The following is a 17,338-nucleotide window of genomic DNA, read 5'->3' on the forward strand; positions in this document are numbered from 1 at the left end:
TGTGTGTGATTCAGCCCTGGCCTTCGGATTCGGCCTTTTCTGCCCTGACGGAGACAAGGGCGCGCTCCCTGCAGTGACTTGCAACCGAACTCTTCGGCTCTCTGGGCGCAGGGTTGGGTCTTGAACTGATCCACCTCCTGCCTCTGCTGATGAGACGCCCACGCGGGGCCTGGCATTCATTCCGGTGCCTGGGACCCTGACCGGGGCTATCGTCCTCACCTGGTGCAGTCCTAGGGAGGCCCCACCTGCTGGGCTCCGCGCCGCAGGTGTCTTCAACCTCTTCCCTGGGCTGCTGCCCACTCTCGCGAGAGAGAAGCGTGTGAGGCTCACGCACTAACTTTCCGCTTGCCCGGAAGGCTTCCCCGCGCAGAGGGAGCGGACGCCTTTGCTGTGCAGTCGACCCCGTCGTTCTCCCGGGTGGTGGGGGCCGTGCAAGACAAACGCTCCGAGGTTGACAGGTTTTGGTGCGGTCGGGGCACCAGGAGGCTTAGCTGTGCTCCCTTGCCGCCCTGTGGAGCTGTGGCTCGCACGCGGGGATGCTAGGTCAGGTGCGCCTGGTGGTGGCTTTGTTTCCTCCCTTGGGGAGATGGAGGTAAATGTGGCGGCAGAGCACGAGGGGGAAGGGGGTTCCCGCGGAGGCCTTGCGGCTCCATCAGGGTCACGCCCGGGAGTCTGCGCCCTATCGGTTCACCAGGTATTGTATTAGCAGGTCAGGTTACGTGGTGTCTCACTGCAACTGCCGACCCAAAAGGTGTGTGGCCGCCTGTACCGCTAGACCGGCGCCCACGGACGCCCGGGCTCCAAGGGGAGCTGGACCGGGAGGCCCACTCAGCAGAGGGGCGTGTGGAGAGGCAAGTTGGGAGTCGTGAGGGGCTCGGCCGTCCACTTATGACCTGGGAGGCGCGTGTGGAATGGTGTTTTCTCCACTTCCCTTGGGGCTCCCTTTCTTGGGTGTAGGAGACTTGAAGGTCCCCGGTGAGGCTCCCAGAAGACGCCTTGGTAGTAAAATTTTTTCTAAGTCCTCAGGTGCAGACACGGGCGGACCGGACCCCTGCCTGCACTGATGGTTGAGAAGGTCCCTGGTTGGGATGTGCCAGCTCCCCAGGGGCGAGGGGCCGGTACAGGCGGTGAAGGGAGCTCCACGGAGTAGGGCCGCCACACACGTCCCGCTGTGGGGCTGCCTCCGTGGAAATGTTCGTTTCCATCCCGGACTCAAACGGGCCTTCTCTGTGACCCGGCCCAGCTCTGGTTTGGTCACCATGCCCTTGGGGTTGACCAGATGGCCCTGTGAGCGGCCCGGTGGTAGAAAAGGGGTGATGGGAGAGATTAGTGACCGGTCCACCACTCGAGGATGCCCGTGTGACCCGTGGTGAGGCCCGGCCAAAAGACACGGTCATTTTTCTCATCTGAAATGGGCGTTTTGTACCACCAGCTTAGTAGTGATCCTGCGGTGAGTGGCTGACCAGCTTGGTTCTGTGGGTGGACCACTAGGCCTCTGGGCTTGACTATGGCCTCTCACCAGGCTCTGCCTGCCTGCGGGGGTGCCCGAGTGGGTCTGCAGGAGGTGGTCGTAGCCCTGGGCCACGGTGCCGTGTCTGGGCTCCAGTGCCCGAAGGTGGTGAGTGCGGTTCTCACCCTGTGTGATCCACACCTCTGACAAGTGTTGCCTGGTTGGACCCACTTTACAGGCCCCTGGGCTTGTTGACTCAACTGAGGGAGCGTTTCCCTGTTCTTCCTGGGCTCTGCTGGGCGCTTCCCAGGCTGCTGCTTGTGGCTGTTGAGCTGGACCTAACCCGTGTGGTGGATGTTCTTGCTGGAGGAGGGTGTGTTGTGCCCGTTTCAGCTTGATGCTCCCTCCCTGCCTGGGAGTTGTGTGTGGAGAGCCGGGGTGTGGACCCTGTGGACCTCGCTCTCCCTATTCATCCTCACGGTGTTGGCATTCAGAACCCGAATCCTAGGACGCTTGCTCCTTAGCTGTGTGTCTCCCTGTGGTGTGGGAGCTTGTACAGCAGCGCTTGGGGCCTGCGATGATGCCCATATGGGTGCTCTGAGTTGGTCACTCAGGTTCATGTTCTGCGTTGAACCCTCTTAAAGCTACCGCTGTGGCTCCTGGTGAGCCGGCCCTGTTGGCGAGCAAGGTTGCGGTGGGGCCTGGGGGAAGTGGGGGCCTGAACCAGGTGCCTACGTCTTTGAAAAGCCAGTGGTGGCGCAGCCTCTCGTCTTGGTGCAAGGGCATAAAAGCACAATGTGGTTCTGACCTTGGGGTCTCAGGGCCCTGGAAGCTCACTGTGGTCCTGGTGGGACTGCACCTTTCAAGCCTTGCCCTTGGCTTGTTGACTCAGAACTGAAGGGGTCTGTGCCCCAGTGCTGGCTCCCTGGGCTCCCCAGACTGGATCTTGTGGCGCTGGAGCTGGGCCTAATGTGTGATGGCTGTTGCTGCTGACAAAAGGATGTGCTCTTTGCCCATTATTCCCTGATGCTCTGTGGATGGGAGGGGTGTTGGCTATTGGCCCCTGCTGTGACGGGTGTGCGTGCACCTGGAGCCCCATTACTTTTTAGCCGTGTCTTCCCGTGGTGTGCGGCAGCTTGTAGGGTGGAGCTGGGGCCTGCTGGGCCCTCTGCAATGCCGCTGTGTGCTCTTGCGTTGTCTCGGGTTTCCTGTTCCGCTTGGCCCTCCTTTGGGCTATTGCTACCGCGTCTGATGAGTTGGGCCCAGCAGGCGTGCAGTTGGGTCATCTGGAAGATGATCCTGTGATGTGTTCTGTGCCCACTTGGTGGCCCACCCAGCTGCCTATGGCTTTGCCCAAACTGCTTCTCTATTTTACACTCATGTGGATGCATTTCCTCTGGCGTTTACTGAAAACACTAAAGCTCTGAAGGGGAAACAAAACCCCAGTGAGGGCTCCCAGCCCGGCTGTGGATGCCCAAGAGGGTCCTCTGCTTTTGAACCAGGGATTGGGGCCCTGGCTCCGGATGGGCCAGTCTGCAGTGCCCTGGTGAGGAGGAAGGTCTAGCCACTCCAGCTGGTCCTCCATGCAGGCGCCAGGGGGGTGAGACCCATGGTGTGTGGGGTCCTTGCTTCCATAAGCTGGGCTTTGGGCCTAGGAGTTTGGGGCCCCAGCATGCACTGGGCCTTGGTGGTGGCACCCTTCCAGCCAATGGTGGGGAGAAACCCATAGGGCTGCATGCTCTCTATCTACCACGTGGCAAGGGGGCCCAGCACTTTGTGTACCCCCTGCAAATAGGCTGCCCCTATGTTAGTTGCAGGGTGGTGTGCAGGTGGGGGATAAACCTGCCTGGGGAGCCTTCCTCAGTGCAGAGGTGTCAAGTGCGTGAGCCACAGTGGCAGTGGGAGGCTTGAAAGGTGCCCAGGGCCCCCCCCATGAAGGTGCCACGGAGCTAGCTGCCTGCCCTCAGGCAGGTGGGTGTGGTTGGGAGAGTGCATGGTTTCGGGTGAGCCTGCTGTGCCACAGGCCGTTTTTGGAATGGGCTGCCCCTGAGTGCCCTGCTTTTGTCTCCAACTGACATCACCCCTGAGGTTGGACAGGCCTCAGTGTGCGGGGAGATGTGTCTTGGACCCTACGGGATGGCCCATGAGACCAGCCACTGATGGCTGAGGTGGTTGTGAGCAGTGTCTTGTGCTTACAGGGCTGCCAATGGCTGTGGGGGCCTTTGCTGGCTTTGGTGCCAGGGGATGTACCCTGCTCCCTCCCTGCTTGTTGGTCTGCTCACGTGGCGGACGGGCTTCTGCCCTTGAAGTGTGCCCCAACGTGGTCTCTGCTCGTTTTCGGCTCTTGGTGGTGGCTGTCAGTCCAGCCTTTGCTTTGCTGCTTTCCCACTAGGGAGGCATATATATGGCCCTGCTTGTCCTGCCCCCTAGATTTGCATGCTCCTAGGCCTTTCAGAGTTGGGTCTAAGGAGCTTGAAAGCAGTGGCTGTGGGGGGCATAGGCGGTGGTCCCAGTTGGCAGCCTTGGGCAAGATGTGCTGCCACGTTTGACATGGTTCACTCGGCTGGGGGACCTTGCCCTTACCTCTGCCCTTCTGAGAGCAAGGCGAGGTTTTTGTGGCAAAGCCAACTACACCTGCACAGACACTTTGGAATTTGGGGCTCGAAGGAGGCTCAGTGGAAAGGAGGCGGCTGTGGAGCGGCGCCTGGTGCACAAGGGAAGACGGCTTTAAAAGTGGAGACAGGAAAAATGCTCTTTGAAACGTTTTATGCCTTCCAAAAGTGTGTTCTGTACATGAAAGCAGGTCTACAGAAAACCCCGTCAACTGTGGGCCTCGGTAATCCTTGGTGGTGGCTTCACCATTTACAAGGAGGACGTCATTCGACGCAACCTGTCACAGAGACTGTCCTAGCAGCAAGGACGGTGTGAGAGGGGCCCGTGCCTCTAGGCCCCACTGTTCTTTACCGACTTGGGAGTCCGGTGGCTCCTTTTGGAGGTGGGGGCCCGCTGTTGCCCAGTGGGGCTGTGCAGATGCGCGGCGAGTGGAGACCAGAAATGAGCCCCGTGTCCCCTGGGCTGGTCACTGTGAGAAAGTGTGCGTAAGGCAATTGAAGGGGTTTGGGGGCGAGGGCTGGGCTTGCTTCGTGTCGAGTGACACGGGGCAAGGCTTTCTTAGCCTCATCCGCCAGCTGATGGGCCTCTGCGTCCAGGTCTCCAGGCGCAGGCTCCCCCTCCTTCCCCGGACAAAGGGTTGTAACCTGGGTTGAGACCAAAGAAAAGAGTTTCCTTCAGTGTGTGAAGGGCCTCAAGGGGAAAAACACCCCCAAAAGGTTGCAATCTGAGTTGTGGCTTGGACCGTTTGACTTTTTACTACCTGTGGGGGCCCAGCCCTTGCAAGCCCCCTTTCCCTGTCAGTCTTCCTTAAAGAGGAAGGAGCAGAAAAGGGTGGTCCTTACCACCCCCACGGAGAGGCGGCTTCTTCCTGTCTGCTGGCCGTTTGGGGAGGCTGGATGTGGAAGGGCCTGGGCTGTCTTCTTCCTGTTGGAGGGCCGACACAAAGGCTCAAAGTGATCACTCCGTTCTACTAACATTGGGCTAAGTGTCCACCCTCTGTGTCCAGCCAGGAGGGAGGCTGAGGTGTGCCCATCCTTGGGGGCTCACCTGCGGCTTCGTGACATGGCCTCGGTAGCTTTTCCCCTCTTGCATGCTGTCCCACATTTCAATCTTCCTTCTCCGTTTCTCTTCCTCAAGCTGAGGGGAGAATAGGGGAGATGAGATGGGGCTGCTTTGAGGGGGGAGGTGTGGGAGAAGGTTGTACCTTGCTGGGGTCGACCAGATGGCCCATCAAAATTGCCCGAACAGGATTCCCCACTTCCCTGGGTTTGCACACCTGCCAAGAGGTCGACCAGCAGTCCCCAGGCCAACCCCCTATTCTCCAAAACACCTGCTCCAAAGTGAGTGGTCCCCAGTAAGTGCGGGGCAAAAAGAACAGACTGGGTTTGGCTTGGTTTGCACTGCATTTTTTTTTTTTTTTTTTTTTCCTCCTAGGGGCCCCAGTGCACCACCTCATGCACCTTGAAAGGAAGGGTCACCATAGGGGCGGGTCACGGCCCATCCTGTGCGGTCCCCAGTCCCGGGTGCAGCGCGGAGCTATTGGGGCCACCAGCAACTGTGCTGTGCGAGTGGCAGCTACTGTCCCAATTGCCCCTCAGGAGCAATCGGGGCCAGCAGCCGGCACCAGCACCCGCACTGGCAGCGGGTGCGAGCACCAGGTGGAACCATGGCGCGGGAGCAACCAGGTTGGCGGGTGCCCCTGCTCCACCATCCCACTGCAGTCAACGCCCACCATGTTCCTAGCCTTTTATTACATAGCATTTTTTAAATTTTTTTTTAGTGTGTGTGTTGCGTGTACTAGGCTTATAAGGTCCGTAGCCATGGGGCCACACACCCCCTCCTCCCCCCGGGGAGGGGGCACTGGAGGAATGAAACCCTCTAATGCTCTCCTTGTGCAATTTCCTATTGGAATGTCTCCCTTTCGGTTTTTACTTTTCCCTAATGCCTACCTGTGATACCACAGCCTGCCTTCCTCTGTAACCCTTGGGGGACCCCCCGACCCCACTTCACCCACCATGATTTTTTTTTAACCTATATGCGTCAAGAAATTAGTCACAGAAAGGTGCTAGTGCTAAATTTTGGGTTACCGGATTACCGGAACCTGAGCAGTCTTGTTCTGGGTTCCAGCCAAAGCTGGATGACGCACAGAGCCACCCTCAGGAGGACTCACTGGGCTGCTGCCCTACAGGCTTCCTCCGAGGGGAGAGGGGGCCCAGAAGCCTCTGCTGGATCGAATAAGCAGGCCAGGCTGCATTTCCCTTCGTCGGGACAGACTGGGTCACAGCCGGTCCTCCATGCTTGGTTCTTCCTTTCCCCTCCCCTAGGGCCCCCAACAAATCTTTCAAAACGCCCTCTCAGCCCTGGGCGTAACCCATCAGACTGTCCCTGCTCTCGCCCCAGCAGGCCGGCGCATGTGAGACACACAGCTTGACATAGAATGTGTGCTGTCTGCTGCCATGACACCCGCAACGCGCACACCGTGGCTGAAATCCTGCTGGGAGAGCCACCAAGAAACAAAAACCTAAGTACAAGACATTTCTTGAAGCCCCCCCCACCAAATCGCACAAGGAAAGCGTTGCCCTCAGCTGAAAAGACACTGCGAGCACCCGTGACTCCAGGACTTGCCCCGTGCACACAGTGTGTACCCGCTAAGCCTCAGACCCTGTGGTTGGCTGAGGGTGGAGCAACCCTACCTGTCGTAGTTTCTCCTTGTGCCTTTCTACTTGGGCATTTAATTCTTCCTGCATCTTCAGGCGCGCGGCCGCTACAGCCTCCTGCCGTCTCACAACGTCCTCGGGGGCTGCGAGGAGAGAAGAATGAGGGAAGTTGTAAAGCACCGTGTGCCACGGAAACTCTGCAGAGTCCACACGATTACAAAGACGTGGGACCCCCCCCCCCCCCCGCACCCCCACAGCATCTGTTTTGCCGGTGGGAGGAGGCTGCCCCACAGCACCGGAAACCTCCCAGAGATGCAGATTTCTGCCCCCGCCCACCCCAACTCCAAATTCAGAAAGACCTGGAGGGGCGCAGCCCTGAAATGCAAGTGCTCTGACGGCACACACGGCTGTCAGTCCATAGCCGCGGCACCTCCCGGCACCCAGTGCCTAGGTTGACCAGTAAAGATCACATCTCCTGACCACTGGCCCTCACTGAAATCAGTCCAGGTTGACACCAGAAAGCTCGAGATACTCAAGTATTTTTTTAAAAAAATACATTATTGATTTTAGAGAGAGAGAAACATCAATGATGAGAGCCCTAACCGGTTTGGCTCAGTGGCTAGAGCGTGGGCCTGCGGACTGAAGGGTCCGATTCCGGTCAAGGGCATGTACCTTGGTTGCGGGTACATCCCCAGAAGGGGGTGTGCAGGAGGCAGCTAATCTACGTTTTTTTTTGTTTGTTTTTAAATATATTTTATTGATTTTTTACAGAGAGGAAGGGAGAGGGAGAGAGAGTTAGAAACTGATGAGAGAGAAACATCAACCAGCTGCCTCCTGCACACCCCCTACTGGTGATGTGCCCACAACCAAGGTACATGCCCTTGACCGGAATCGAACCTGGGACCCTTCTGTCCGCAGGCCGACGCTCTATCCACTGAGCCACACCAGTTAGGGCTAATCTATGTTTCTAACTATCTCCCTTCCTCTGAAAAAAAATCAGTAAAATATATATTTTTAAAAAAACATCAATGACGAGAATCACTGATCAGCTGCCTCCTGCACGCACCCCCCCCCCGCCCCCACTGGGGGAATCAAGCCCGCAACCCAGGCATGTGCCCTTGGCCGGAATCGAACCCGGGACCCTTCAGTCTGCAGGCCGATGCTCTATCCATTGAGCCAAAACAGCTAGGGCAAGCCTCAGGTATTTTTATCATGGTTTCCACAGAAAAGAAAAATCCCTCCCGCTAGCATTAGAAGGTATATATTCCCATCATGACCACTCAGGGGACAGGGAGGTGAACATCACTACCTACAGACAGCATAGGAACAAGGCCCCTGAGCTGAATGAATCCACATAAAACGCGGATCAAGTGTCATGCTCAAGTGGGGTGTAGGGGTGTGGGTGTGGGTGTGGGTGGCAGGGATGAGCGAAACTTGAAACAGGAAACAAGCCCTGGCCAGTTTGGCTCAGTGGCTAGAGCATCGGCCTGTTGACTGAAGGTTCCCGGGTTCGATTCCGGTCAAGGGCACATGCCTGGGTTGCAGGCTCCATCCCCAGTGGGGGGCGTGCAGGAGGCAGCTGATCAGTGATTCTCTCTCATCACTGATGTTTCTATCTCTCCTTCCTCTTCCTCCCTCTCTAAAATCAATGGTTCTCATTGTTGATGTTTCCATCTCTCCCTCTCTATGAAATCAATACAAATATTATTTATTTATTTATTTATTTTTTGTAAATATATTTTATTGATTTTTCACAGAGAGGAAGGAAGAAGGCAGAAACATCGATCAGCTGCCTCCTGCACACCCCCCACCGGGGACGTGGCCGCAACCAAGTTACATGCCCCTGACCGGAATCGAACCTGGGACCCCCCAGTCCGCAGGCCGACGCTCTAGCCACTGAGCCAAACCGGTTTCGGCGATACAAATATTTTTAAAATAAAAAGGAAACAAAAGTATACTTCCGCTTTGGAGAGGGAGGTGTGATTATAGGAACGTTGCTAACTGTTGAGTCAGCTTAGAATAAAATCAACCAAGTGTCTTTTTTTTTTTTTAACATATATATATATATATATATATATATATATATATATATATATATATATTTTAAATATATATTTTATTGATTTTTTACGGAGAGGGATAGAGAATTAGAAACATCCATGAGAGAGAAACATCGATCAGCTGCCTCCTGCACACTCCCTACTGGGGATGTGCCCGCAACCAAGGTACATGCCCTTGACCGGAATCGAACCCGGGACCCTTCAGTCCGCAGGCCGATGCTCTATCCACTGAGCCAAACCGGTTAGGGCTTTTTAAAAATATTTTTTATTGATTTCAGAGAGGAAGGGAGAGAGAAACATCAGTGATGAGAATCATGGATCAGCTGCCTCCTGCATGCTTCCTACTGGGGATTGAGCCCGCAATCCGGGTATGTGCCCTGACTGGGAATCGAACCCGGGACCTCTTGGTCTATGGGACGACGCTCAATCCACTGAGCCACTACAGCCAGGCCAAGTGTCGTTTTTTAACCTACCTTCTTCTGCCCCAAATTGAACGGCATCAGCACACGCCTTTTCCCTGCACAGTTACTGGTGGAGGCGGCTGTGGCGGGTGCCGGGGGCTGTTCCCAGACACCACTCTCAACCCGCTTGAAAGATTTACGCTTGTACTTTGTCGTTTACTTGTGCCCCTACAGCCAACAAGCCAAGAGACTGGCCGTGCAGACCCACGGCCCACGAGGAAGGAGAGGCAGGCTTGATGAGTTTTAGGACATCTGCTCTCCGCCCCCAACCTCGGTAACCATGGTGACCCCGATGCACGACCACGTGTGTTAGATGCTGCTGCTATGGAAACGGTAGCATCGGGTCCGACAAGTGGAGAAGGCTACCCTTGCAGAGGCACGGATTGTGTAAACAAAGGAGTGCCTTGGGATGGATCGGGATGGAGCCAGTGGCAAGACCTAACCAACCCACACCTGAGTTTCTCCTCACTCGCTCCAGGCCTGAGGTCACTCGGGGTTAACAGGCAGACCCGATCACCATCCGGTGCTCCTTCCTCTCCACCACAGCCTCCCTTTGCTATCGGTACCGGGTACTCACCCACAGCCGCTGCCGCCCGGTCCGGCTGCCTCTGCCCGGAGGCCCTCAGGCGGGCGGAGAGCTTCTGAAAGACCGCCAGCAGGACGATGCAGCCCAGGACCAGGTACCAGCCATAGGCGGCCAGCAGGGAGCCCACTGCGAGCAAAAAACACCAAAAAAACAAACCCCACAAAACAGTTTGTGAGAAACTGAAAGGACAAAACACTACTTACTGGGGCTACAGAGAAGCCGAGCCACCTCGGGCGGGCAGAGGCCTCCCACTCCCGGGCACTCGGAGAGAGGGGGGACCGGCGTAGGGGGACCCGGGCGGCTGGGAGCGAGGGTGGGCGCAGCGAGGCCTGGAGGCGCACGCTATGGCCCAGGGATCCCAGGGACCGCAAGCCCAGAGCTTGCTTTCCAATAAAAATAAATAAATTGAAAATAAAGCGGCCGGACGCCGCCGCCGCCGCCGTGGGAAGAGCGGCTCCAGGAGGGAAAGGCCTCCCAGGCCCCGCCCCGCCCGGCCCGGCTGGCGCGCCGCGGAGGACCACGCACCGACCACAGCGGCGCCCCCCGGTTCCCCTGGGTCCCCGGGTTCGCGGCGACTCACCGGTGACGTGCAGGAAGCGCAGCCCCTCCGACTCCAGAGCCGGACGCGCCGACAGCTGCTCCCCGTCCTGCTCCATGGCGGCCGCTGTGCTGCCCGGCCGCGCCGCGTCAGCTCCGGCGGCGGGCTTCCGGCTTCCGGCCCGCCCCTACGTATATTACGTGGGCTCGGGGGCGTGGCTTAGGTCTCCCCGGCCAATGGCGCCGCAGCACAGCCGCAGAGTGGCAGGCACAGCGGGGTTCGGACGCGTTGACAGCCGTCCCTGTCCGCTCACACCGAGTGTTGACGTTTGTAGGGAAGCGGCTCGGCCCGCTCCCGCCGCTCCCGCCGCCCGCGTCACCTTCTAGGCTAAGAAAGGCCCGCGGGTCGCCGTGTTTCTCCTCCCGCCCGCAATGCAAACCTCTTAGGGAGGAACGATCCCAGCGATGGCCCCAACACACGCTCGGGGTCACGGTCACAGCCCGTCCCTCTGCCCCCAATGCCCTGCACCCACGACCTGAAACTCGCCTCTCTTAACCTATTTGACATGTGACTTGGGGTGGGCTTTTTTTTTTTTTTTTCAGAAGGTTTTTTTTTAATCTTTTTATTATTTTTATTTTTTTTCTTTTATATATATTTTTATTAAGGTATTATATGTGTACATATCTAACCATTGCCCCCTTTCCAGAAGGTTTTGAAGGGTACATACCTGTCTCAAAAGATAATTGACAATTAGTAATATGATTTTTATTTTTTTTAAACCATTCTTTTTTAAAAAATATATTTTATTGATTTTTACAGAGAGGAAGGGAGAGGGATAGAGAGCTAGAAACATCGATGAGAGAGAAACATCGATCAGCCGCCTCCTGCACACCCCCTACTGGGGATGTGCCTGCAACCAAGGTACATGCCCTTGACCGGAATCGAACCCGGGACCCTTCAGTCTGCAGGCCGACGCTCTATCCACTGGGCCACACCGGTGAGGGCTAGTAATATGATTTTTAAAGAGAGAGACCATAGGCCCCCGTGATACCAAGCCTAGTTTTAGTGCCTGACCTAATTGCTGATGGACCCTCTCCCAGAAACATAGTCAACCAGTCTGGAAAGTTCTGATCGGGCACCAGGAAAGGTAATGGTCACAGTCCCTCGGCATCCCTTCCCCCCAACCCCCACCCCCATTTTATATGTGCTTATTTCAGCCAAACTGACAACATATACCACGGAGCAAGATCTCAAATGCCCCCCTGTCCTTGTCCTTTTCTTTTTCCTTGGTAATCCTCACAGAGTACATTTTCCCATTGATTTTTAGAGTCAGAGAAAGGGAGGGATTGGTTGCCTCCTGCACCCGCCAAAAGGGGGTCAGGTGCCTTAGACTGAATCAAACCCCGGACCCTTCAGTCCACCGGCCAACGCCCTATCGACTGAGCATCACCGGCCAGGGCTCCTTTCTCTTTTTCAACAGCCCCTTTGCCCCACCTTTCTTCCTCGAAACACCTTCCCTTTTCTAAATGCCCTTCTAGCTGCTGCATTCGATGCTGCCCGATTCATGACTCCCTCAATAAAGACAATGACATCTTTTCTGAGAAATATATTTTTATTAATCTCACAGAGGAAGGGAGAGGGAGAGAGAGAGAAACATGAGAGAGAATCACTGATCTAATGCGTCCTGCGCGCCCTCCCACCAGGGATCGAGCCCGAAACCAGGGCATGTGCCCTTGCCCGGAATTAAACCCCGGACCCTCAATCCGCCGAGCCATTGAGCCAAACCTGCTGGGGCTGGGTTTTCTTTTTTATTTATTTTTATTGCGTTTTTTACAGAGTGGAAGAGAGAGGGATAGAGCGTTAGAAACATCAATGAGAGAAAGATGGATTAGCTGTCTCCTGCACACCCCCACCTGGGGATGTGCCCACAACCAAGGTACATGCCCTTGACGGGAATCGAACCTGGGACCCTTCAGTCCGCAGGCCGACGCTCTATCCACTGAGCCAAACCGGTGAGGGCTGGATTTTCTTTTTTAACATGTCCTTTTTGATGTTTCACTTGTAAACGATGAACCATTGCCTGGCCGGTGTTGTTCCGTGGTTGAGCATCGACCTATGCATCAATCAGATCAAGGTTCCATTCCCGATCTGGCCCCATGCCTGGGTTGCCGATTCCACCCCCAGTTTGGAAACGTGCAAGGAAGCAGCCGATCAATGATCCTCTATCATCGTTGATGTTTCGATTTCCCTCTCCGAAATCAATCAAACATATATTTTTGAAATGCAAGGCTTTTTGAGAAAAAAAAAAAAAAAAGGTAGGGCAAGGGAGCTATTGAAAAAATAAAAGGACAGAGGGGCATTTGAGGTCTTGCTCACATTTCTTTTTTTTTTTTTTTTTTAAATATTTATTGATTTCAGAGAGGAAGGGAGAAGGAGAGAGAGCTAGAAACATCAATGATGAGAGAGAACCATGGATCGGCTGCCTCCTGCACACCCCCCACTGGGGACCGAGCCCGCAACCCAGGCATGTGCCCCTGGCCGGAATCGAACCCAGGACCCCTCAGTCCGCAGGCCAACGCTCTATCCACTGAGCCAAGCGGGCCAGGACATCTTGCTCACATTTCAAATAGGATAACATAAGGTGGTTCTCAGGGGGGACAGGTGAGAAGTGGCAGCGGGTGGAGGACCGGGCTGTAATGCCTGGGACTGTCTGTGACAGCGACACCCAGCGTGTGTTGGGGCCATCGCTGGGATCGTTCCTCCTCAAGAGGTTCGGATTGCGGACGGGAGGAGAAACACGGCGATCAGCCGGCCCCACTGTACCCCCACGGGGTGGGAAGGGGTGGGGGAGAACGGGAAGGGGCCCACGTTCCCATTTCCCATTCAGCATACATGCCCGTTTCTCACTGAAGCGAGTGAACGTTCCCGCCTCGAACCCCAGGGCCCGGGGAGAAGAAAACGGATGCTGCTGCTTGGGTATAATCTGCTCCTGTTGACCCGTTGTGTCCGGCAGCAGCTGGCTACCAGGCCCAGCGAGAATAAAAGCATGTTCCCTTTGCCCTGACTCAGGTGTGGGGGCACTGGGGTCTTTCTTGGGGGCACACAAGCAAGGCAACCATTGTGGGCAGACAGTCTTGCCACCCACAGTTCATATGAGCACAAACAGATGAAAGGGAGCGTTTTGAGAGCAGCAAACGTGCCCCCTTCTCCCCCCCAACTTCTGTCCCGAGGGGCCTCACAGCCCCTGCAGTGTGAACTCTGCTGCTGTGACCCGGCCAGGTTTGCAAGGGGACCCAACACTCCCCACCGGCATCCAGGACCCTTACAACCCGTTTACACTGGCTGGTGCTGTTCCCCTTGAAACAGGAATTTCAGGGGTGACAGAGGACAGACAGGCTTAGGAAATTTTAGAAATGAAGGGGACCATGGGGGAAGCACAGGGCTGCAGAGCAGCAAGAAGGGTTATGATGGACCAGGAAGAAGGAAAAGATCTGGTGGCGACTCTCTTTGGGCCCAAGAGAGACCTCCTGGTAACAGGGACAGCTACGAACCACAAGAGGGCGACATTGTCACAGGGCCCCAGCCCCCGAGCCCTCTGCTCAATACAACAGGCCAAGACCTTGTCCAAAGGGAGTCTCTCTTGTGTGCGCTTCAGGGTTTCCAGGGAAACCAGGCCTGGCCCGGGGCCCTGGGCGTACGGGCGCCGCAAAGATGAAGTGCAGGGAGGAGCGAGAATAAAACTATCGGAGAAATGGATTCGGGAGGCAGGAGGAGCGTTTCGATGGCTGGAGGAGGCTCTTGCTATTCCCACGCGGGAGGAACCCCAGTGGGCCCGTGTCCACTCCCCGTTAAACAGGAGCAGCTGCGCCCTAGCTGGTGTGGCTCAGTGGATAGAGCGTCGGCCTGAGGACTGAAGGGTCCCAGGTTCGATTCCGGTCAAGGGCATGTACCTTGGTTGCGGGCACATCCCCAGTGGGTGGTGTGCAGGAGGCAGCCGATCGATGTTTCTCTCTCATCGATGTTTCTAACTCTCTATCCCTCTCCCTTCCTCCCTGTAAAAAATCAATAAAATATATATATATTTTTAAAAAAATAAACAAACAGGGGCAGTTGCACCACAGAAGCCCTCACATCGAATCTGTGGTCTCGGGGACCAATATTCTGCTCAGCGTTTTAGGGCTTCAACTTGGGGGAAATGGATTCTTTGTGGGGAGAGTTAGATGGATCATGCACTCACATAATTAAAAAACCCAGGTGGAGGCCTGGCTGGCGTGGCTCAGTGGTTGAGCGTCCACCTAGGAACCAGGAGGTCACGGTTGGGTTCCAGTCAGGGCACATGCCTGGGTTGTAAGCTCGATCCCCAGTAGGGGGCGTGCAGGAGGCAGCCGATCAATGGCTCTCCTCATTGATGTTTCCATTTCTCTCTCCCTCTCAGAAATCAATAAAAATGTATTTTTAGCCCTAACCGGTTTGGCTCAGTGGATAGAGCATCGGCCTGCAGACTCAAGGGTCCCAGGTTCGATTCGGGTCAAGGGCATGTACCTTGGTTGTGGGCACATACCCAGTGGGGGGTGTGCAGGAGGCAGCCGATCGATGTTTCTGACCCTCTATCCCTCTCCCTTCCTCTCTGTAAAAAATCAATAAAATATATATTTTTTAAAAAATACCTAAACAGAGGAGACCAGCAAATACCATGAATAACCATGTTAATGAGGAAGCTCAGAAAGAAAAAATAAAAAAATTAAAAAAATAAAAATAAAACACTAGCAAACCTCTCTGCTTCCTGTTCTGCACCGTGTAGTAACCTTTCTCCGCCACCAGACGGCGCGCTTGCTCCCTGGTTTACGTCTGCCGTTGTGTTTCGTTCTTGGACGGGAGCTGGGTCCCCTTACTTCTCTCTTCCTCTATAAATGGACACTTGGGTCTAATCTTTTCCTGTCACCAACAACGTGGCAAAGAAGAACCTTTTCCGCCCTGTGGACTCAAGGGTCCCGGGTTCGATTCCGGTCAAGGGCATGGGCCTTGGTTGCGGGCACATCCCCGGTGGGGGGTGTGCAGGAGGCAGCTGATGGATGTTTCTCTCTCATCGATGTTTCTGACTATCTATCCCTCTCCCTTCCTCTCTGTAAAAAAAAAAAACACAAAACCAATAAAATATATTAAAAAAAAAAAAAAAAAAAGAACCTTTTCCAATTGTCGTTTTGTGCTGGTAAGACTGGAGAAGAATTCCCAGAAGTGGGAGGGCTGGGTCAAAGGTAAATGCACTTGTAATTTGGACAAAACTGCCTTCCAAATAAGTTATAGGGCTTGTTCTCCTACCAGCAGGGGGGCAGGGGGCCTGGGGTGGGGGGGGAACTAAATGGCTCTGAAGCATTGGGGGCCGCGGCGGGGGCGATGGTGGTATCTGGCTGCCTGTTTTGCTTCTTGTGAAATTCGCTGCACAAACCGCACTCCGGCAACAAGAGCCGACACGTTTGAGTCGCTTAGCATCTCGATGACGTGGTGACAGGGTTTATGCAATCTCTCACGAGGGCTGGGTTGCTTTTAGGGGAGGGCAGGCGTCAAGGCACTTAGTTGCCACGGCCCCCAGAAAAGAGCACTGCGGGGCGGGGGGGGGGGTCACCGGGGGCCCGATTGCTCCATAAAATATCTGGGGAGCGTGATGCAAATCAGTGATCACACACCAGCACCCGCGGAGGCTGGGAGAGCGTTTGCCACAAACTTTTCTTTCTTTCCTTTTCTTTTTTAGAATGTGGAAGGGAGGGGGAGAGACAGAGAGAGAAACATCGATGTGAGAGAGACATTGATTGGGTTGCCTCCTGCGCCCTGACCTGGGGATGGAGACTGCGGCCAAGATGCATGCCCTTCACCGGAATCGAACCCGGGACCCTTCGTGCCGCAGGCCGACGCTCTAACCACTGAGCAAACGGCTAGGCCTCTTCTTTCCTTTCTTTCTTTCGTTCCCTCCCTCCCACCCTTCTCCCCTCCCTTCCTCTCTCTTTGCTTCCTTCCAAACCGGAACGTTGCTGAATCCCTCTCAGGAAACCACCCACATCACGGAACACCTTGCAAAGCCAAGCCCTGGCGTTCAAGGCCTTCTCGCCACCGAGGGGGCCCCTGGGAGTTGTTCCCCGTGAATCGCCCTGTGCACCATTCATGAGGCGGCCCTTCAGCCCAGCCCGGGGCCCGACTCCCCGGAGGCCCGACTTCCCGGACTCGAGCTGCCTCCTCCTCAGCCAGGTGCTCGGAGCGAACAAAGGCCAGATCCATCCATCCAGGCGGCGGCGGCCCAGGCTGGCCAGGTGCTGCGGCCCCGGGCTGGTCCTTGGAGGCTGGCCGGCCGGCTGTGGTCCTGGCAGAGAGCTCTGACAGATCGCCAGGCCGGCAGGAACAGCTGGGGAGCATCCGGCGCCGAGAGGGAAGGCTCCAGGCTCCGCAGCAGCTGCTCCGAGGCCTGAGCGGCTCCCCGGGGAGCTGGGTGGGGCGGGGGCCCTGGGCCCAGCTCGCCCACCGGATGCGGGAGGGGCTGCTGTTTCTAAAACACCGCGGTACCAGGGCCTTTCCTAGCCTCCCCGGGGTGCTGGCTGGGGCTGCTGAGGCCATCTGCCGGGTCCTGTTCACCTAGGCCCGTGGTCGGCAAACTGCGGCTCGCGAGCCACATGCGGCTCTTGGGCCCCTTGAGTGTGGCTCTTCCACAAAATACCACGGCCTGGGCGCGTCTGTTTGGAAGAAGTGGCGTTAGAAGAAGTTTACGTTTAAAAAATGTGGCTCTCCAAAGAAATGTCCATCGTTGTCCTGTTGATATTTGGCTCTGCGGACGAATGAGTTTGCCGACCACTGCCCTAGGGAACAGTCTAACCTGTAGCTTATTGGAGCCAGACTGTCCACAATCGCCAGGAAGAAGGATCTCACCGGATTGGCGCATGTGTCGGGCCTCCTGGGGGCTCTTGCTGACCTGTGGGGCCTCAGCCCG

At 55.9% G+C, this 17,338-nt stretch overlaps 1 protein-coding gene across 1 annotated transcript; it reads right to left on the reverse strand.

The window, feature by feature from the left end:
* Positions 1-4,199: 4,199 nt before the first annotated feature.
* Positions 4,200-10,889, reverse strand: SELENOS (selenoprotein S). Its single transcript, XM_080651699.1, has 6 exons — positions 10,408-10,889; positions 9,819-9,953; positions 6,757-6,863; positions 5,111-5,200; positions 4,906-4,987; positions 4,200-4,707 (listed from the first exon to the last, which is right to left on the reverse strand). The coding sequence occupies exons 1-6, from the start codon at positions 10,481-10,483 to the stop codon at positions 4,628-4,630; spliced, it is 570 nt and encodes a 189-aa protein (XP_080507825.1). The 5' UTR covers positions 10,484-10,889; the 3' UTR covers positions 4,200-4,627.
* Positions 10,890-17,338: the final 6,449 nt, after the last annotated feature.

The sequence above is a fragment of the Plecotus auritus genome, assembly GCF_963455305.1.
Source record: "Plecotus auritus genome assembly, chromosome: 15".
Taxonomy (NCBI): Eukaryota; Metazoa; Chordata; class Mammalia; order Chiroptera; family Vespertilionidae; genus Plecotus; species Plecotus auritus.

What these genes read in the sequence shown, in the direction of transcription:
- SELENOS (XM_080651699.1), bottom strand. Translation starts at nt 10,483, where the DNA reads ATGGAGCAGGACGGGGAGCAGCTGTCGGCGCGTCCGGCTCTGGAGTCG. An exon ending in GCGCTTCCTGCACGTCACCG is followed by an intron (nt 9,954 to 10,407) that starts GTGAGTCGCCGC and finishes TTTTGCTCGCAG; the next exon opens with TGGGCTCCCTGCTGGCCGCC. An exon ending in ACAAGGAGAAACTACGACAG is followed by an intron (nt 5,201 to 6,756) that starts GTAGGGTTGCTC and finishes TTCTCCCCTCAG; the next exon opens with CTTGAGGAAGAGAAACGGAG.